Below are 22,701 nucleotides of genomic sequence, written 5' to 3'. Positions count from 1 at the left end.
ACCCCCCTTCTGCTTTCTCCTAGCCCTTTCCCCTCCTACTTGGCTGCTGGGTAAGATGAATTTCTATACCTGTGTGTGCATATTTGTGTGTGTGAGTAGGTAAATGTATATATGTATATATAGATATATATATGTATCTATATACTTTTCCCTCCTTGAAGCAGTTCAGATGAGAGGTTCAAATATTGCCTGCTCCCCCCACCATTATAAAAATTCTTCCTTGCTTACCTCTTAGGTGAGATAATTTCCCCTATTTATGCTCTACCTTTCCACTTCTCCTACTGAATTCCTCTATCTCACTCTTTCATTTTTCTTTTGAGATCACCCAACGTAATAGACTTAACCTATTCTCTTTGTCTAAGCAGACTCCTTTTAATTGCCTTAATGATGATAATGTTGTTAAGGGTTACATGTATCATCTTCCCATATGGGAATGTAAACAGTTTAACCTGATTAAGTCCCTTAAGATTTCTCACTCATGTTTATCTTTTTTATGCTTCTCTTGAGTATTGTTTGAATGTCAAAGTTTCTATTCAGCTCTGTTCTTTTCATCAGGAATGCTAGAAAGTCCTTTGCTTTATTAAATATCCCCTTGCACCTCTGTAGGATTATACTCAGTCCTGCTGTATAGATCATTCTTGGTTGTAATAAATGAATGAATGAATGAATGAACTCTATTGCCTTCATATTCTAAGCCCTCCACCACTTTATAGTGGTAGCTGCTGAATCTTGTGTGATCCTGACTGTGGCTACATGGTATTTGAATTTTTTTTCCTGACTGCTTGCAATATTTTCTTCTTGATCTTGGAGCTCTGGAATTTGGCTATAATATTCTTGAGAGTTTTCATTTGGGGATTTATTTCAAGGGGGTCACTGGCGGGTTCTTTCAATTTCTACTTTGCCCTCTGGTTCTAAGATATCTGGGTAGTGATATCTAAGCTCTTTTTTGATCAAGTGTTTCAGGAAGTCCAATAATTATTAAATTTTTTCTCCCTAATCTATTTGCCAGGTCAGTTGTTGTTTTTTTTCAATGAGGTATTTCATATTATCTTCTATTTGCCATAATTTTCTTACATAGATCTCATTTCTTCTTGCAATTTTCACTGAGCCCATGCTGCTTCCATCATCCCCTGTGCATCATGCTCCCACTCAGCCTTCACCCCAGTGTCCACAGATGTCTATTTTTGTCTTCTTGAGCTGCCCTCAGCTGGAAAAATGACTTACTGTGACTTTCTGGCTTTTCTGTTCAAAATTCAATTTGGCATTTTCTGTGGTCATTTTGTAGGAAGAAGTTTGAGAATTGTGACCCTTCACTCCACCATCTTGAAATTAAAGGAGTAAACTTCAACTGGTTTGACAAGTTACTAGATGAACATTTTAGTACTAGGTGCATATGTTCTATATCAAAACAAAAGACACTAATGAAATATGATTTATTCACTGGTTATTTTCCAAAGTAAACCACTTTCTCCTCTTAACACACAATGCAATGGGATCTTCTAAATGCTCCACTGAGAACATGAAAAATTTTTTCCTGTAATAAAAAAAAATGCAATAGAAAAATAAGCTTACTACTAGGCTGATTAAGTTAAAATAGACATCAACAGCATGCTACTGCCCCCAAGCAACTAATTGGCAAGCTTTTAGAGAACGTATTATATAGGAAAAGAAAGGAAAGAAAAGAAGAGATGATATTCTTCATAGGAATGTATTGAGACAAATTTTCTGCTTTTTTTTTCCCTGTACTTCATGCCTTGATGCTATATTCACTCATATAGGAAACATTTATTGAGCACCTACTGTGTGCAAGGCACTGTAGGGATAAAGGATGAATAACAGTTAACAATACAAGGGAGTTTACAATAAAGATGTATGATGTGTGGACAAATAGCTATAGTACAAGGTCAAATGTGATGAATGTTATGAAAGGGATAGGAAGTGCTATGGAAGTTTAGATGAAGAAGCATCAAAGCAAGACAGAAAATTAATTTATATTTTGGAAAGAATATTTTAATAATAGCTAGTATTTGTATGTGCTTTAATGTTTATGAAGCACTTTATAAATAATATCTCATTTTATCTTTACAAACAACCCTGAGAGGTAGGTGCCATTATTATCCCCATTTTACAGGTGAGAAAACTAAAACAGACAGAGGTCACGATTTGCCCAAGGTCACAGAGCTAGAAAGTGTCCGAGGAGGGATTTGAATGCAGGTCATCCTGATTTTGGGCCCGGCGCTTTATCAGCTGTACTGCTTAGCTGCTCCAGGTGCCCCTTCTCCTTACCAAGGCAAACTTCCCTACATACACACACGTGCAATCTCATTCCAGTCCATCATCTCCAGAAGATTGTCCCCTCTATCATCCCAATTCTCTCATTTATCTTCAACCTTTTCCTGTCGACTGGTTGCCCACAGACATGCCCATGACTTCCTCATCCTCAGAACACCTCACTTAATCTGTCTCTGCTATCTATCATCCCATATCTAGCTGACCTTTTGCAGCTAAATTCCTTGAGAGGGTCACACACAGTAAGTGTCTCCACTTCTCCTCTCACTGTCCTCTTAATTTCTACAGGCTGGTTTCTGACCACATTATTCAAGTAGAACTGCTGTCTTCAAAGTTACCTGTGGTCTTGTTTCACTCTTCCTCCTCCTCCACCTTTCTGCAGCCTTTAACACTGTTGATCACCTCCTTCTTGACACTCCTTTCTTTCCAGGTTTTTGGTACACCACTCTCTCCTGATTCTCCTATCTGACAGGTCCTCAGTCTCTTTTGCTAGATCTTCTAGGACTAGGTCATGCCCATTAACAGTGAGTGTCCCACAAGACTCTGTTGTGGGCCCTCTTCTCTCCTGAGCTGCAGTTCTACATCACCAACCACCTCTTGGACATGTCACACTCAAGCATCCCCTCACTTCAGTATGTCCTCCACTTAGCTGCCATTAATTTTTCCTAAGTGTGGCTTTGATCATGTTACCTTTCTCTTCAATGAGCTCTAGGATCTCCCTATCAGATTCAAGATTAACTATAAAGTTGCATGGCACTGAAAGCTCTTCCATAACCTGGTACTTTCCTACTTTTCTGTTCTCCTCACACTTGACCTCACTCCTCATACTCCATGATCCAGCAAAGTTGATCTATTCAAACACGACATTACATCTCCTGTATCTATTGTACCTTTGCTCTCCCTGCTTATACTGCTCTTCCTTCTCACCTCAGCCTCATGTCTGTACCTTGTATCAATACAACCTACCCTATTTACATAGGGGCTCTTCCATTAGACTGTATGCTCATTGAAGTCAGGGATTGTGTTTTTGCTTTTCTTTGTATCTCCAGAGCTTAGTACAGTACCTGGAATTTTAGGGTTTTGGTTTTTTTTGGCTAAACCAAACAGGTTTATTATATCAATGACAATGACTTATTGTCAATGACTTATTTGCTATCAACTAACTTTAATACCAGTTGTTAATTTAAGCATTTAATAAATGCTTATTCACTGGCTGACTAACACCAGGTTGGGATGAGGAAAGGCTTCATGAAGAAAGCACCTAAGCTGGATTTTAAAGTATTGTTAAGAATTCAACAAGTCCAGAAAACATTCTAATATAGTGAGTAGTGAGAGTAAAAGTATCAAAGTAGGAAAGTGAGAGCCTGTTAAGGGAACAGAGTACCCCAGTTTGGCTACAGCATAACATAGGTGATAGAAAAGATGAATTAAAGCTGGAAAGATAGGATGGGGTCAGATTCTAGAGGGCTTTGAATGCGAAGCAACAGGATATGAATTTTACTCAGCAGACAATGAAATATCATTTAAAGCAGAGCAGAGAAGCAGGGAAGTGACATGACCAAATCTATGCATAAGAAAGCTAAGTCAAGCTTAAGTATGAAGGATGGATTAGAAGGATAGTCCAGATAGGTGATAAGGACCTGAACTATGATGGTGGCAGAAGGAATCAAGAAGAGGGTATAGGTACAAGGATACCTACAGAAAAACTGCCTCAGATAACTGGGGGTTGGTCATTATTCTGCTGTATTATGTCACCTTCCCCTAAAATACACTTAAAGTAGCTTAAAAGTATTAATTCATCTTTAAAGGATGAACTTTACCCATGGGCCTGGACCAAATAGTCATGAGATTTTCACTGTTCTTAATTACATTGAAATATTCTTCTATGTATATATTGACATTTTTAGAAGCTATGTTAAAGTTGCTCACCCTCTGAAAAAAGGGAAAAATTATTTCATAGTCACAAAATTATCTTCAGTACAATAGAATTATGACAGCCTAGAAATGTTTATTATTTATTATTTTTATTGTATTATTATAAATTTATTATTAGCTCATTGTTTAATTCTATTTGGTCCATGTGTCTATTGCATTCAGGAAATCAGAATTTTAGGGAGAAATGATTCTAATCCAATTTGAATTGTAGTTTTGGTGGCATTAGAACACAATAGTAATTGTGCTATGTAAAACTAGTCAGTCAATAAGCATTTATTAATCATCTACTATGTGCTAAGCACTGTGCTAAGTGCTGGGGATACATAAAGAGACAAAAGCCAAGTCTCTGCCTTAGGAGCTCACAATCTAATAGGGGATAATATGTAAACAACAATACATAAATAAGCTACAAACATAATACATTGTTTTGAAGTAATCAATACAGGTGGCAACAGAACTAAGAGGGATTGAGAAAGTTTCCCGTAGAAGGTAGGATTTTGGTTGGGACTTGAGGGAAAGCTAGAAGGTGGAGATGAAGAGAGGAAGCATTTCAGGCAAAAGGGATAGCCAGCCAAAAAAATGCTTAGTCAGGAGATGGAGTTTCTTGCTGGAGGAACAGCAAGGTGGCCAGTGTCAATGAATTGTTCTTGGGAAGGTGGGGGAGGGGGGGAGGGCGCGGGAGGGAAGGTGTGTTGAGGGAAGATGTAAAAAGACTGGAAAAGTCTGGGGAGACTATGGAAGAGAAGGTATCTAGGTTATAAAGGGCTTTGGATGCCAAAGAGAGGATTTTGTATTGAGTCTCGAGGTGATAGGAAATCCTAGATTTAGGCAGACCTGTGTTTTAGGAAAGTCACTTTGGCAGCCCAATAGATAGACTGGCATGGGGAGAGACTTGAGGCAGGCAGACCCACCAGCAGGCTATTGCAACAATCCAGGTGTGAAGAATGGAGGGCCTGAACCAGGGTGGTGACAGTATCAGAGGAGTGAAGAGGGCATATTTGAGAAATGTTGCAAAGGTGAATTTGGATTGGGGGGAGCAGGGAGTGTGAAAAAGGAGTTGAAGATGACACTTAGGTTGTGAGCCTAAGGACTGGGAGGACGGTAGTGCCTTTGACAGTAAAGGGGGAATCTGGAAGGGAGGAGGGTTTGGAGGGAAAGACAACAAGTTCAGTTTGGGACAATTATAATGATATATTTAGAAATAGTTTACTTAAATGTCATTAGAGAAACAAGCATAAAAGGAAGACAAGTAACATCATATTCAGATTTATGAAAAATAAATTTATTACATAACACCTTGTTTTTTTTTTAACAATGTTCAATTTTTTCCTCAGAATACTTGCGTCATTCATGTAAAATAGTTTGATACAGTACATTGTATGTTATAGGTTTTTTTTCCTCATAAATTCTAAGGCTCTCCTACTCCTTTCTCCTTTGCTGAAGTAAGGGCACCCTAAGTAACGTGCGAACAAGTTTTAAGAAAGAAAATTAAATGAACAAAATTTTAATTCCACTACACCAAGTCAGCTCTGAAAATCAGGACAAAATATCTGAATGGATGCCGCACCTTTTTAAAGGAAGTTATCACCTCATGCTTTTTCATCTCAAAGCATGCTCACAATCAGCAACACCAACAGAAAAAATAAAACACTGTCTATGACAATCTTTTTAGTTTGTTTGCTAAACCAAACAGGTTCATATCAATGACAACATACTTATTTACTATCGAATAGCAGCTTTAATACCAGTCAAGTCATCGATTTAAAAAACAAAAAACAGATTCATAGGTTGGAAATTAATCTTTGGGAGTTCTGAAATCTGCTGGAAAAATTGCGTGGCTTTACGTACTTTGAAAAAAAATATGTACTAATTTTGTTGGTCAAAAACACTGATCATGTGGAAAATGAATCAACCCATTGAAAAGACTAAAAAGAAATATATACCAAAATAATCTCAATCTGAATCTTGATTATTTTGTTGGTTTTTGTTGTTAACATATACTGTATGTTTCAAGTACCAGTTAAAGGATTTTGCGTACTATTGGTCAGATAATGTTACATCAAGAGAATTCACCACATACAACAAGGAATGCCTGCCCCTAGCACATTTCACAGCTTCAACTGCTACAGACTGTCACTGAAAAAATGCATTGGTCAGTCTGAACCATGTCAAGTAAACTATGGAAGTAGCATATCCACAACACAAACTGTGCTAGCACTTTCTTTTCAAGTCTAACTCCAAAACAGGTAACTTTGTGAGCCACTACTCCAATCTGTGAAAAGTGGTAGAACTTGGCTATCGGACATTTTGAAGGTGTGGTTGTACAGTACATTCGCATGGCCCATACCAGGTTCCAGGCAGAGAGCTGCATGGTCAGTCCTGCAGCCTTAGCAACAGTGCATTGACATTATTCGGATGCAGCTCAGTACCGGTGTGTCTGATGTGAGTACTGTGGAGGCTGCTGGGAGGTAGTTGAATATCCCATGCTGCTCTGTGGCTGTGATGTGCTTGGTCCAGGGTTGGGATAGGCAGCATGTGGATTGGAACGCTAGGAAAGGAGGCAAAAGGCAAAAGGTGTGAGTTGAATGAGTGAGCAGTTTGCAGCTGCCGTACCTTAAATGATATTGCTCAAGTGATGATCAATAAAATGTGCTCACAAATCTCTTCTGGATCAAGGGTTAGGTTGGATTAAAGTGACTTTTAATAGCAGTATTAATATTTTACAACTTCTGCTTGAAATCTCGCTTTTTGACTCATTAAACATAGTTTGTTGGAGAGATTAAAAGCCTCCAATACAAGGCAACGCCTTAGTGAACAATGACGATGCTCCAAGATAGCGCGTCCCTGGTTACCCTCTCAACTACTAGGTACTCCTTCTCTGGTCTGTTCCAAAATCACTGAACCATGAGAAGTCCTTCTCCCTCACTCCACGTTATCAGTTAACCACTAACATTTAGCAATGCCTCCTCTGAGGTTCACTCCATCTACCCAGGAATACTTATTGCAGTTATCTAGGTTTCTCTTCTCCACCTCAACACCTGCCCTCTTGTATGCATTGATGGTGCTTCACCTAAACACCCATGGCTATATTTTGCTCCTCTTTGGCCACACACAAATGACCCTTGATTTTATCTTTATCCATAAGTCTTCTACCTCCATGGTCTAGAACTCCTCGCTGAATCCAACCCCCTGTCATCCAATCTCCTTCGGCTTCACTACTTCACCTATTCTTCGTACATATCACTGTGCCATCCTGTCCCATGCTCCTCCCTATCCTCCTAGTCCATTACTCCTGTTCTGTCCTTACTTCCTTTCCTTCAGAGTCCTGACCCCATGGTCAACTCATTCAACCAAACACTACACTCTGCCTATCCCCAATCCTGGGTTACTACCACCCAACCCATTCTTTGCTCCTACCAACATGCTGCTTAACATTTGCTGGAGAAAGTTATGCCAGGGTGGCCACTAACTTCATTACAAAACAATCACCACCTGTTCGCCATTAGGAGCTTATTACTGCACACTGCCCTGCCACATCTACTTCTTTATCTTTGCCTCATGGAATCTCAAGCTTCCTTCCAAGCATAGATCAGCTGCTCCTTTCTACAAGAGGCTTGTCCTGGTTCCCCAGCTGGTAGTGGTCTCTCCATATTGAAATTATCTTGTATTTATTTTGTATGTATTTTACATTAACTTCTCTGTATACATAAAAGTAAGGGCTGGGACTGTTTCACTGATACCTTATCCATTCTCTGATACCCAAATGAATCTGTCATCTCACTGGTGCACATCCACAGTATGTGCTAGTAAAATTGTTGTTACATACCCTGAAGTATATAAGGACTAGAGTTATGCTTTCTTTCTTAGCCCAGATAGTACAGATATAGTCTGTCTCTGACAGCTTGAAAGTCCCCTTTACTGTAGCCCTGACCCACCCTGCCTGCTCTCCCTCCCTCAAATCACCAAAACAGAATCCCTAGGATTATAAACATCTTCAAATCCTAGTTCTTAAAGATAACAGTAGCTATTTGGGAACTGTAGCATTCAATTTAAAATAAGACCCTTTTCTTTCATATGTAGGAAAATAACTCATTGAGTTTTCAGGGACCATCACATAGCGAACCCAGTTTGCTGATTAAAAGAAGCATGAAAGAAACCAATTCTCAAAACAAATCTTACAAGAAAATAATGTACATGTCATCTGAATGGGACACATACCAAGACCTAGGCAGCCAGGATGGACAGCGAATAGAGTGGTGGACCTGGAATCAAGACTTGTGTTCAAATCTGAGCTAAGACACTTCCCAGCTGTGTGACCTCTGGCCAAGTCATTTAACTTCTGTCTGCCTCAAGTGTAAAATCATGCTAATAACTGTATCTACCTAATAAGAGTTTTTGTGAGGATCAAATGAGATCATATTTGTAAAGTGTTTAGCCCAGTGCCTGTCACACAACAGGAATTTAATAAATGCTTGTCCTCGGTCCCACGTGGATAAGGAAAATGTCTAAATGACATGGCTATACGTTATGGAACATTTACAATGATTTATTGCTTCCTATCTTATCCACATAAAACAGCTTTATCATGAAATTTAAATTTGAAATACCTGATAGTCTGAGGTCATGATCAGTCCACCTGAGGTAGTGGTAGGAGGAACAACTCTCACTTTTTTCAATGGGGGTCCCTGTGCATGACTGCTGTCTTGATTCCCTGGATGACCAGTTCCATTAGTATGGTTATTGCCCTGCTGCTGCTGCTGGTTCTTCTCAATTGGTTAAACAGAAAAACAAATTTCAACTCAGAAGGAGAACAAAAATCAAGATGTAAAATGTTAGGGGTAACAATACAGCAAAACAAAAAGCTACAGATTGTACTTCAATATTTACTTTGTCTCCCTTGTCATCAGGCTCTTCTTCTGTTAAAAATTCACGTTTAGGATAAGGGATCTGGCAACCTGCAAAAACACTGGCCATAAGAAAACAAATAGTTACTGTCTTTTTAGAGATGGAATCAAAGTTCTTGTGTCCTTATGGGGAAAGCTGGCCTATACACAGTGACTTTTGCATGGCCTCAGTTAAATATTTTCTTCCTTAACTATTTTTATAGAAAAAAGTTGGAACATATATTCTCAATGAAATCTTCCTTTGGCTAACAGATTTTTCTTGTATTAGCACTATCATCACCACTGCAGCTACGATATCTGAACAAGGAAAGACCGCTAGTGAATTAGCCAATAATATTTTAGTGCTTTATCTAATATTGAATTTCAATCATTTCAGATTTTTAAGAAAACCCAATTTTTATTACTTAAAGAATAAAGAAAAAAAAGTTTTATTTCATGCTTCCAAAGAACTTTCCATGTAACTAAGAAACAACCTGAAAACAACCTGAAAAATTCCCAAATACTAACATTACTGTAGGTAGTTTGGGGAATCTTATAAAAAACAAAACCAGCAATCTCAACAGGAATGAGAACATGAATCAACTTTCTTCCTATGTCTTCTCTAGAAGAAGTTAGAGATCACCACCAAAATATGGCTCAAGTGTCTCACTATGAAGATAAGAATTTATCTTTAAATGTTTGTTGAACTGAATTCCACACTTCTGGCCATTTTTAGGACAAAAGATGAGACAGGGAAATGTGAACTAATTAGCAAGTGGCACTTGGCATTCCAGAGCAGAGAGCTGGAACTTCAGGCTCTGAGCAGGAGTATGGGCAGATCTGTAGCATGAATAATCAACCTGTCAGTGAATAACAGGATTAGTGCTATGACTAATGGGATCAAAGTGTCATAAAGCAAGAGATTAACAGAAATGCCATTTAGCTTCAAACCCCTCAAATGGTATCTAGGTCATTAGTACTCATTTTTAACTCGTCAGAAGTCTAGTCTTTCCTTTCTGGCCATCCTGGGGGTGGCTATTTGGAAAGGGGCGACTGGGGAAAACATGCAAGAAAACCTTTACTTGTCATGCTGACAGGGTAAGAAGTCAATCACTTACTCTGATGTAGGAAGTGGATCTTCTAAGAAATAAGGATCCTGCATAGCCTGTTCTGAGGTAATTCGCTTTATTGGGTCCATAGTAAGCAACTTCTGAAGCTGAAACCAAAAGTCACAAAGGTTTTAATATATTACTCTGAACTTTATGAATGAAGACTTATGACCAGAAGGCCTGATTTTCTTTCAGTAAACAAAATCTGAATGCAAAAGGTGCCTATCTGTACAAAGGAAATATATCAAAATTCACAAGCTATTAGTCCAATGCAATTACAGGTAATGAAAAGTATACTCAACTGGGAGGGAGCCTGGAGACCTGGGTTTAATGTGAGTTCTACTACACACTAACTGTGCTGTTGATGGTCAGTCATTCAGCCATGTCTGACTCTCCGTGACCCCATGGACCATAGCATGTCAGGCCCTTCTATCCTCCACTATCTCTCAAGATCTGTCCAAGTTCATGTTCTCCGTTTCCATGACACAATCTATTCATCTCACTCTCTGCCATCCATTTTTTCTTTCATCTTCAATCCATCCCAACTTCAGAGTCTTTTCCAATAAGTCCTGTCTTCTCATTATGTGGCCAAAGTATTTGAGCTTCAGTTTCAATAACTGATCTTCCAGTGAATAACCTGAAATAATTTCTTTCAGCATTGACTGATTGGATCTCCATGCCATCCAAAGGACTCTCAAAAGTCTTCTCTAGCACCACAATTCAAAAACACCAATTCTGTGGTACTCAGCTTTCCTTAAGACTCCAACTCTCACAGTCACACATTGCTACTGGAAAAACCACAGCTTTAACTTCAGGGACCTTTGTCGGCAAGGTGAGGTCTCTGCTTTTTGGTATGCTGTCCAGGTATGCCATAGCTTCCCTCCCAAGGAGCAAATGTCTTTTAATTTCATGGCTACAGTCACTGTCTGCAATGATCTTTGAGCCCAATAATATAAAATCTAACCCTGCTTCCATTTCTTCTCCTATTTGCCAGGAAGTGATGGTATAAGTTGCCCAGAGATTAGTTTTTTTGATATTAAGCTCCAAGTCAGTTTTTATACTCTCCTCTTTCACCCTCTTCACTTACTCTTCACTTTCTGCCATCAAAATGATATTGTCTACATATCTGAGAAAGTTGACATTTCTTTTGGCAACCTTAATTCTGTTTTTTGATTCTAGCATTTCACATGATGTACAATGCATATAAATTTATTAAATAAGAGGACAATATACAGCCTTACTGTACTCCTTTCCAATCTTAAACCAATCAGTTGTTCTATGTTCAGTTCTAACCATAGCTTCTTGACCCACATAGCAGTTCCTCAGGAGACAAGTAAGATGATCCAGTGCTCCTGTCTCTGTGAGGACTTGTCACATTTTGTTGTGATCTACACAAGTCAAAGGCTTTAGTTTAGTCAATAAAGCAGAACTAGATGTTTTCTTGGAACTCCTTTGCTTTCTCTGTAGTCCAGTGAATGTTGGCAATTTGGTCATTAGTTCCTATGCCTCTTGGAAAACCAGCCTGCTCTTCTGGTAATTTTCAGTTCCCATACTGCTGAAGCCTAGCTTGAAGAATATTAAGCATAACCTTGCTGGCATGTAAAATTAGCATAACCGTTCAATAATTTGAATATTCCTTGGCACTGCCCTTCTTTAGGATTTCTCATCTATAAAATCAATGGGTTAGATTAGATGGTCTCTGAGCTCCCTTATAACTACAATTCTTTGAAAACATATATATACTTGGGGCAGCTAGGTGGCGCAAAAGATAGAGCACTGATCCTGGAGTCAGGAAGACCGGAGTTCAAATCCAGTCTCAGACACTTTGACACTTACTAGTTGTGTGACCCTGGGCAAGTCACTTAACCCCAATTGCCTTGCAAAAAAAAAGAAAAAGAAAATAAATATACTCACATGACTCTAGCATTTTCTAAAACACACTAAAATCCTTTTATTTTTGTATCCCTTTTCTGCAAAGGAATGGTAATTAGATTTTGAAATAATAAACTAGTGTAAATCAGTAATATTTGAAGGAACAAACATACTAAAAGTTGACACATATATTAAACAAATATTTAATAAACTTAAGTAAAAACTGAGTCCATTAGGAGATATGTAAATGGAAGATTTGGATTTAATACTCCTTGTACACTCAGTGATCTGTTCTATTATAATTCTGACCTAATCAACCTCACTTGCTTTGAGGTTTAATATGAGAAGTTGTTATTTTTATCAGATAACAACTTAGATTTATGTCGTACCTTATAGTCACAAAGTAGTTCTAAGACATTGTTACATCTCTTGCGTCATTCGATCAATGAGGGAGGTATTATTATCTTCACTTTGCAGATAAAGAAATGTAGGGCCAGAGAGAGGAAGTGACTGATCCCAAGGTTATGTGTCTAGTAAGTATCTAGTGTTTAGTGGCTCTGAATTAAGAAATGAACCTAAATCTTCTGATTCCAAGTCCAATATTCTTTTATACTATGTTGCCCAGTTGAAGGACTTGAAAGATGTCCACACAGACAGTCCCAAAGCTAAATGCTTGCTGGAGTGCTACCATTTGATTGGGCTTTTTAAAAGCTGCTATTTTAATGGATTCTACCTTTATCCTCAGGGCTGAAGAAGATAGGAAGATACAATATAACCTCTGGATTTATTAGCATAAACCCAAGATAAATAAATATTTATTAAATGACTACTAAGGGAAGACATTGTGTTAGGGGGACATGAAAACAAACAAACAAACAAAAAAGGATCTGCTCTCAAGTGGCTACTTGGAGGATACAAGAAGTAAATAAATGTGTCTTGTTTTGTTTTGTTTTCTTTTTTTTTTTTTGGAGGGCAAAGTAGAGTTTGGTTTAGATTTGCAGTTTCATTGGGTATCTGGAATTCTGGGAAGGCTGTCTTTCTATCACTGCAGGTCAGCACCTGCTTTACAAATAATAGTCTTGGAGGGTTGCTTGGGGAACTAAGGAATTAAATGACTTGCCAAAGATCACACAGCTAATATGGGTCAGAAGCAGAACTTGGAACCCAGGTTTTCTTGACTCTGAGGCTGGTACTCTTCCACTAGGCCACAACACAGGAGAAAGCACTAACCACTAGGGACATCAGTAAAGGTTTCTTGCAGGAGGTGATCCATTAGCTGAGCCCTGAAAAAAGCAAAGGAGTCTTAAGAGTCAAAGGAAAGAAAAGAATGCACTCCAGGCACCAAGGTTAGAGATGAAATGATGAAATACTAGGAAACAGCAAGAAGGCCAATTTGGCAGGAATGCTGACACATGAGGAGGGAAGTGGGCCAAGGATGGAGCCTTGGGAGACATTCATACCAACTGGGTAGAAAAATGATGATCCAGTAAAGGAGACCGAGGATCAGACGGGTATAAAGAAAACCAGTATCACTTAGCTAAAACAGTTTAAGAACTCACAAAAATGCTTATGGAGTTATATAAGAACTATTGGTTGGTATTATTTAGGATAAACCAAGGAATGTCAGGATCAGTTCAGGTCACCCCATGACACAAACATCTAATTTCTCTCCAAATAAGTTACAAGGAAGTACAATTTTAGGGTTCCTCTGAATTGCCTTTTCATATGAACAATGGGTTTCTCTAAAAATCCACACACCTACCAAATATTTAAAGAACTTGTTCATGACCCTGCTAATTTTATATTTATAAATCAGATTTATTTTGTATAAACTTATTTAACAATTTGGATCTAACTCTAAATACGTTACAATAATCTATTATGAGATCAAAGTATACTGGTCCTAGGGAAAATAAGAAATGCAATTTGAAATGTCGACAAGATGTACTCATATTATTGTTGTTATTGTTAGAAATATTTGCTGAGTAAGCATGAAAATGAAGCTACATTTAGTTTTCAAGGCACTGCGAGTATTATTTATTGAATGGTTAAAGAGCACATGATGGTAGAGTATATAAAAATAAATAAGAAGGTGAAAAAAAATCAAGCTGTCTTCCTTCTGCATTTCAAAAAGTAAATTTTTGGAATCCAATTGTGCAATGCTTCTGTTCCAATATGACAAAGTTGGTATTAGTGACAAAATGTATTGTCAAATGTAGAACTGGCAGTAGTAAAAGGTACACTATAACTTCATCATGAATCACTACACTATTACATAGATTCATTTTTGTTATAAGTCAAACGCTACATGTACTGTGGGATGATGCCTCTTTTAATACAATATTGAAATTTCATAATATCAGCATCATCCTTGTTTTTCAATAGCATAACTACACTGGATTGAACTGTATTTTTAAAATGTTTTAAGCAATTCTTTAAAGTGCTTAACTTTAGTCAATAAAGCAGAACTAGATGTTTTCTTGGAACTCCTTTGCTTTCTCTGTAGTCCAGTGAATGTTGGCAATTTGGTCATTAGTTCCTATGCCTCTTGGAAAACCAGCCTGCTCTTCTGGTAATTTTCAGTTCCCATACTGCTGAAGCCTAGCTTGAAGAATATTAAGCATAACCTTGCTGGCATGTAAAATTAGCATAACCGTTCAATAATTTGCAAAACAAATAAAACAACAAAAATATTTAAGTCTACTATTAATTGAAAATCTATGCAAAATAGTTAAACTCTGACTTGTTAAACTGCCCCATAAGCCAGGAAGAGTAAGTGCTCTGAAGCATGTGCTGCGCTAGGCACACAGATGAGCTCTCCTCCTAAGAGAAAGACCCCAAGCTGAACCAGTCGTTCATTATGCACCAAGGCAGGTTCATTATGATTGCCATTAATCAGGGCTTACCAAGTGGAATGCTTTACTGTCTGGTTTAACTTTATGTTTTTCCATATACTTGATAAGGCTGCAGTTGGTATATCTGAAAGAGAAACACTATAAGATGTAGAGTCATATCAGACTTAAGTTGAGATTCAACAAAAATAACAAAATAAGAATAATTTTTTCTTTGATTACTGTTTATGATACATATGAAAATAGTTATATACACGTAATGACTAATATAAAATTCAAACTCATATTTCACCCAATATCCCTTTCAGTCATCTTCCAATGAATGTGGCATATACTATTGTTTAACTGAGATGAAAGTACATAACACATATTGAATCGCTATTTGAATACTTAATTTTACACTAAAACTCTTAGGATTTTCAAACCCACTTTTCAAAAATTTATCTTAGCCTTGTAACTAAGACAAAATGCAGGAGTACTCCACATAAGGTTACCCCCTAATCAGCATCATTAATACATTTAATAGAGAGCATTTAGATAGGACTTTATGGTTTAAAAACACTTTGGAAATATGATCTAATTTTATCTTCACAACAATATTTTGAGGTAGGTGCTATTTTACAAATAGGGAAACAGCCAGACAGAGGTTAAATGACTTGTACAGGATCATACAATAATAAGTGTCTGAGACCACATCTGAACTCAGGTCTAACACTTTATCCACTGAGCCACCCATCTGCCAATTATAAACATTATAAGCAACTCCAAGAAAAATTTAACACTGTAACATTCTTTGGCCAAGCAACCTTCTATAATACTGCTCTATGGGATTAACTGCCCCCTATAACATTGTTTTATCTGTAATCATATTTTCATTTTACCAATTAATGATGCCAATTGGGATATATGTATATACAATCAATACATAATATTTTCACCACATGAATAGTAAATGGGCAAGAACCATGTTGTTAATTATTCACCGAACATAAATTATTTATCTTAATGAATGAGAAAGTAGCTAACAAATGTAGTTGAGTGATGTCAGGCCTCACACCTTGTTCACATGGGAATTACAAAATGATAGGACTCCATACTAAATAAAAAGCATGCAACAAAATGCATTTTCTTGTGACTTACGTATTTCTTCGGAAATCTTTCATTAACGTTGAATGTTCAGGCATCTTTTTTATATCTTCCCAATCTTTATCTGTGAAGTACATTCATTAATATTATATTGCCCCACTTCTTACTGTCAGTGCACAAAATATTGGTCAACTCTATTTTAGGATGTCACCCCAATCTTTATTATGCCACATGGTATAATTCATCTAATTTCACTTCTTGAACTAAACCTTGCTGGTCCCATCTGTAATTTTCTCAAAGGTAAGTGAAAGGTATTCTTGTTTGGTAGCTTTTAAAACCGGTAACAAACTTTTCTCATAATTCTCATGCTCAAAGATCTAGAGCTGGAAGGGACCTCATTTTACATATAAGGAAACTGAGGCCAAAAAGTTAAGTGACTTCCCTAAGGTTACACAGATAATAAGTGGCAGAGCCAGGTCTTGAAACCAGAGCCTCTAATGATCTGGCCTTGCCTCTTTATCTCATTCTTTATCACATACATTTCTTCACAGTAATATAATGTTAACTATTAAGAAGTAAATGTAGTATAACTTATTCTCAAATGAATTTTACTTTCAGAGTCAATGAAAATTACTCAAAAGTCCTAGAAACAAAATGGTTTGGGTGAAGAAAATTTTATTACTTACAAGAAGATTTATTACCTAGAATAGAATTCCTAAGAAAGACATCATCTGTTTGTCCTATCTAGCCAGTTTGTTTTGTTTTGTTTTGTCTAAGAGTTCCTTAGAAGGCTATGCCCAGATGACTATCTTTACCACAACTACTGATGAACATTTACTGAGTGCACACTGGGTGCATAGTACTGTATTAAGTACAATGAAACACTTTATTAGCACCGTTAGCACACACACACACACGAGAGTGTGTGTGTGTGTGTGTGTGTGTGTGTGTGTGTAGGTATACATGTATATATGGTTGAGATGATTTTACTTTACTCCTCAAGACCAAATATTCTCCTACTACAACTTCCCACTAAATAACAATACTGAAGATAGTGAATGGACATTCTTTATTTACATTTACTCCTAAAATGAGAATCCCCATCCTGCCAGTTTCCCCACTTCACTATCTCTTTGTTAATATCATTCTTCCTATTTCTAAAGTTAGAAATCTTAGTAACTTTGATTCTTCTCTCTTTCATCTTCTTTATACAATCTACCAAGTCCAATCAATTCTTCCTGTAAGATGCCTCATGTTTGTCTTTTATCTACATTTCCTTTGTCATCACATTAGTTAAGACCCTCATTACTACAAACCTGGATTACTCCAACAACCTCCTAGATAGTTTCTCAAAAAAATAAATTTTCTTCAATCCAATATCTTGCATGGTGTTTCAAATCATTTTTCCTAAATCGTTTAATCTTTCATTTGTCATGTCACTTCCTTGCTCAGGGATTTGTAATAGTTTTTTGTTCCCTATTACATCAATTCCAACTCTTCTGGCAGACCTTCAGTGCTCTCTAAAGTCTGATCTCCCCTCACTTACCAATTTATTTATCACTATTTTTCAACAGTCCATGTTATTTCTGGTCTATTCTAGCAGATTTCATAGAAGTCATGTTCACTCTTGCTTCTGGACCTTTGTTTATGCTTTTTTCCTCAAGTTTAATGACTTCTCAACTTGGCTGTGACTACTCAAACACTAAATCTTCCACAAGGTCTAATTCACATTTTTTTCAGGAAGTCTTCTGTGGCTAATCCAGGACTATAGCATTTTCTGCCTTCTAAACAATTATAGTCTGTTTCACATAATAATTTCTCACTTAATTATAAATTAGTTTGTGTTTATGATGCTGAGAGACTACATGGCACCCATGCTAACTGACAGAAAGCCAGCCTCAAGACCTGAGTCCAAGTCTAGCCTCTGACATAGACTGGCTGTATGATCCTGGGCAATTTACTTAACCTGTCAGAGCTCCCAGGCCTCTCTAAGTCTGCATATTGTGAAGCAGTTGTTGATCTGAATTGGTAGAAGGAGTTTCATTACTGGGAAGTTTTCTATACCAATTAAGTAACAACAATGGTCCCCTATAGCAAAAAATTAGTAAACATTTACTGGGGAAAAAACCTTATATTTTCTAGTTGCTCTAGTATAGGTCTTATTTTTTCAAGTAGACTCTTTAAGGACAGTTCTGTCATATTTCTTTTATAACAGCACCTAGCAAGGTGCTGAGCATATACCATAGTTGTGTGTTTATTACTAGTCCATCTCCCTCTGAAAAACTAGATAGCATAAACTTATAGATACTGTAAAGAATCTGGAGACACAAAATCTTAACTCTGACTCCACCTCTGCTTAGGACTTCCTATCAGATGAAGGGTAAGTACAATTTCTCCCTCTGAAAAGTAAAATGATAAATCATATGTCTACCCTGTCTTATATGAAATGGGAAAATAGAACTACAGTGACTTCTACTATATCCTATTCCTACATGGAACCCTAAATTTCAGTGATCCTGTTGTGGGATCTTTAAAAGAATAAAAATTTTAAAAATATTTTGTCATTTTTCAAACATAAAACAATTTCTATCCATATTCCCTCTACAAACCCAGGTCACCATTTAATATGCAAACTAAATATGTATAATGGTATATATTTGTGCGACCTTTTGAACAAAAGATTCTATATAAACAACTTTTATGCTTTATTTAGTTTAACCTTTATTTTAAAAAATACATCTTTTCAAACGCAGATATCTAAAATTAAATAAGTGATAAAAATGCGATATGTACCTGCAGGAAATCCCATTACATTGAATATTCTGTCCAGCTGGTCATGGTGATAAGGATTACTAGTTTTGATGTCCTCTTGTCGACAGTGAAATATTGGTTCTGAAGTTAGTAGCTCTGCAAATATACACCCTATAGCCCAAATATCTTTAAGGGGAAAAAAAAGAAAGAGAAAAAGGAAAAAGAAAATAGAAAAGGAAAGGAGGAAAATAAAGTGGATCTTTCCAAAAGAAAATGCATTGTTGGGTTTTTTTTTTTTTGGAGGGGTGAGTGGAGATAGGGGAAGGATTCTTTATAAAAAAAGGAAAGTGTATTCATTCCTAAACAATTAACTTATGGACAATAAATATCATGAAATTACATTAATTTTAAATTCCACATTTTAAATCCTGTTGTTCCACCTCCCTCCCACCTTACTCTAAGTCTCAGTCTAAACTTAGAATAGTTGAGTGAAGTTACTTATGCCTAAATCAAAATCACATCCATAAAACAGGTTTCAAGGCCCCTTATATCAGAAGTGATAATTGAAAATAAAACAAATTTAAAATTAAGCAATACCTTTTTAAAACAGGTAGGCAGGGTACTTTTGCGTGATGAAATGATTATGTTATCATTTTTGTCTCCCTCCTTATTTGAAAAGCTCAATAACTGCTCTGTCATTAATCCTAATTAGTAAACTTCTATTGCTAGTAGGAAAAAGTCAACTTCCAACTTCAAATACTTATTGAAGCAGTATTCCTGTTCTCAAAGAGCATGTAGCACTTCAAAATGTTCCTTTCAGTTACAGCTGTATCTCAACCCGTGAGCTGTTTTTCAGTATCTGTGACTAGCTCAGTGAAAATGGCATAAAGGGGGTCAAGGTGACTGCTCTGTTTTTATGCTGTAAACTCATTTCACAAAATTCAAACTATATATTTATTTTCTTATTGCCTCATGTTACTTACCAGAATTATTCACTACTGAAAAAAATTTTGAAACACAAACAGGAAAAAAAGATGGACAGACTTGTCGTTTAAAAAAATAAGAAGATGGCAGGTGATATGTGATCCACTGTGCACACAACAGATAGACAACAAATTCAGGAAAAATTGATTATTTTGGCCAGTATATGTACTAAACTTTAAAAAATTATTCATATGCAAATCAATGAAGGGAGGAAACTTTTTAAAAGCTTATTTTCTAGTTAGCTACACTAATTGTAGCCCAGTATAAAATTTGTAGAGATCCTCAGAGCCAAAAATTAACTGTATTGTCAACCTCAGCAAAGTACAATTTGGAAGTAAATGAATTATCATCTATCTGTTATTGAAAGAAAACCTATCACTGATACAAAAAGGTTATCTTTGCTATGAACCTGGGTTTCTATTTCCCAGTAATAAATGAATTTCTCAATTCTTGTATTTCACACCAAAGAGCCAACAAGTTTAGTCAATACTTTCAAATGAAAACATCTTTGGTCAAGGTAAGTAATGTTTTAAACACTGATCTCTGGACAATTTTTTCACACAGCATGAATTTAAAGATACTCTAAGTTGGCCAACTATCCTTTCTTACTAAGAAATTGTCAAGTAACAATTTATATTGCAATTATACACCAAGTTGACCTATAATAGTCTTAAAGAGTCAATTAAGAAATCTACAAAATGATGCTATAAAATACGGCTGCATAAAGGAAAAGCAGATGGGACTATTTTTTTTTAACATAACACAAAATCTTGTTCCAAATTCTAGCATAGAATTCATGGCATAGAAGAGACATCAGAATATGTAGGACTGCTAAAGCTAGGAAGAATGTGGCTTGATGGATAAAAGCAAAAATGTAGACGGGGATAAAAAGAGGTGGGCAAATGAAAGAGGAAGAGGGGGCTAGTTTGTTTCAAGCCTTTGATCACCTATGGCAGCTTCCTTCTCAACATATATCTCACTTTCAGTATCTTCTATGTCTTGCATACTAATTTTAGATCACTTTTTATTTACATAATTTTGCCCATTTTATTCTCCACTCAAAATTTTTCATTGATTCCCAATCACTATACAAATCAACTTAAAATACTTCAACTACGGACTTTAAAATAATTCAGTTAGAAGCTTACCATACCTAATTGTTCTCACCCCACACTACTCTTCAGTCTATGTTGTCAAACATATAGAAGCTTCCTACTTATGGCTTCCTATTCCTTCCTCCTTGCATGGATGTGTCTTTTGTTAAGCCATACAATATTTATGGAATATCTTCTCCAATCTCATCTATCACGTCATGTCTACTTAGCCCTTCCAAAATGATGTGGTTAAATAATTGAAGGATTAAACTTGTTCTGCTATTTGACTCTCAAAGGCAGAACTAGGACCAATAAGTAGAAATTATAGGGAAGAACAATTTGGTTCAACATAAGGAAAATTCTCTGAACAATTAGAACTGTCCAAAAAATGGAATGATCTTTTTTGGGGGGAAAGAGTGCATTCTCTGTATCACTGGTTGTCTTCAAATAGAGGCTCGCTTGAATGATCACTTGTTGGTAATGTAATAGACAGGATTCATGCTTTGGATGAGGTTGGACTAGCTGACTGCTGAGGTCCCTTCCAACTCTTAGATTTTAAAGACTATTTCACAAGAGTAATAGCTAAGTAGCAATTTTTAATTAGTTCTACTCACCAATAGCTTTGGTATAATGTCTTGCTCCAAGAAGGAGCTCTGGAGCTCGGTACCAGAATGTTACAACTACTGGATCCAAATCTGCTAAAGGCTTCAAAGGTGAATTAAATAATCGTGCAAAGCCCATGTCAGCTGTGAAATTTAAAACAAAACAAAAAAATCCATTTTAATATTAGGAAAATAGATGTTTGCAAGTTTTACTGATTATGCAACATTTCATAGTACTCATGTAAAAAAATAAGAGTCTGAAGTAATAAAACTTTTATTTCTTAATAAGGTTCTTTATACAACCAACTTAGATATCTGTATACCTTGAGTGCTATTCACTGTCACCCAAATCTTTAATTAGATCAAGTCCACAGTCCTGCTCCCCTTGGTAAATATGACCCTATTCTCACAGTCAGATTTCCATCTCCCTAAGATGGGTTTTGATGTTACTGAAGACCGTCTGTGGCGTACAGTTCCAACAAAGATGGATGAATGATCTGCTACTTTAAATTGTCTGCGCCTATTCTACTGGCATGGATAATTGAGAGGCACGAGTATTTTAATGTCACCATTGATGCTTCTTCCATGGACTTATGTTAGATTTAAATGACTAAATCACAGAATTTTAAAGCTTGAAGGGATCACAAAGATCATCCAGTTCAACCCCATAATTTTACAGATGAAACTAAAGACCAGAGTGGTTAAATGACTTTTCCAAAAGTCATTTATGATAGATTTGAAATCCAGTTTATGTGTATGAACTGAATATATATGTATATATACATATTATAAAGAGATCTATCTAAAATAACTTCTATATCATCTGTTCACTAGTTTCAAGCTTAACCCAGTATTCTTTAAAATTGAAGAACAATTAAGTAAGGTTAGCTTCTCTCCTAAAGGAGCTCTTCAACAAAGCAAGCATTGTTCTACTGTATTTCAATTATTTGAATAAGAGAATATAGTAATCACTAATCTGGCAAAGGATTATAATTCTATGTAATCATACTTCAAGAAATAATTACAGTTAAAAGTAACACTTCCTTTCAAATGTGTCAATCTGCACACATTAGCTTCTCCACCTCCTCCCATACCCCCTGAAGAACTTTTACTTTAATAAGAAGTTTAATAACACCAAATTAGAGAATTTAAATATTTTATGTAAAATCTCACACTAAAGAGTACATGTAAAAGTATTACTTGGCAGGTTCTCTCCTCTTTCTTAAGCTTTGCTAGAAAAAGTA

At 36.4% G+C, this 22,701-nt stretch overlaps 1 protein-coding gene across 4 annotated transcripts in view; it reads right to left on the bottom strand.

Moving 5' to 3' along the window:
• Nucleotides 1–1,468: 1,468 nt before the first annotated feature.
• Nucleotides 1,469–22,701, bottom strand: part of CDK8 (cyclin dependent kinase 8) — a 152,964-nt gene continuing 131,731 nt past the window's right edge. For 2 of the 4 annotated variants that reach the window (XM_036745094.1, XM_036745097.1), the window contains 8 exons: nt 21,470–21,601; nt 18,820–18,963; nt 16,081–16,150; nt 14,995–15,067; nt 10,226–10,323; nt 9,112–9,190; nt 8,832–8,990; nt 5,485–6,772 (listed from right to left, as the gene is read on the bottom strand). In XM_036745094.1, coding sequence (XP_036600989.1) covers nt 6,647–6,772; nt 8,832–8,990; nt 9,112–9,190; nt 10,226–10,323; nt 14,995–15,067; nt 16,081–16,150; nt 18,820–18,963; nt 21,470–21,601 — 881 coding nt within the window. In that variant the 3' untranslated portion in view covers nt 5,485–6,646. Of the gene's footprint in view, nt 1,535–5,484; nt 6,773–8,831; nt 8,991–9,111; nt 9,191–10,225; nt 10,324–14,994; nt 15,068–16,080; nt 16,151–18,819; nt 18,964–21,469; nt 21,602–22,701 lie in introns of those variants that run through there. The other 2 variants (XM_036745096.1, XM_036745095.1) reach the window with 2 other exon arrangements.

This window comes from Trichosurus vulpecula, chromosome 2 (genome assembly GCF_011100635.1).
Source record: "Trichosurus vulpecula isolate mTriVul1 chromosome 2, mTriVul1.pri, whole genome shotgun sequence".
Classification (NCBI taxonomy): domain Eukaryota; kingdom Metazoa; phylum Chordata; class Mammalia; order Diprotodontia; family Phalangeridae; genus Trichosurus; species Trichosurus vulpecula.
The sequence above is the reverse complement of the archived record's forward strand: the minus strand, read 5'-3'. Positions and strand labels throughout refer to the sequence as shown.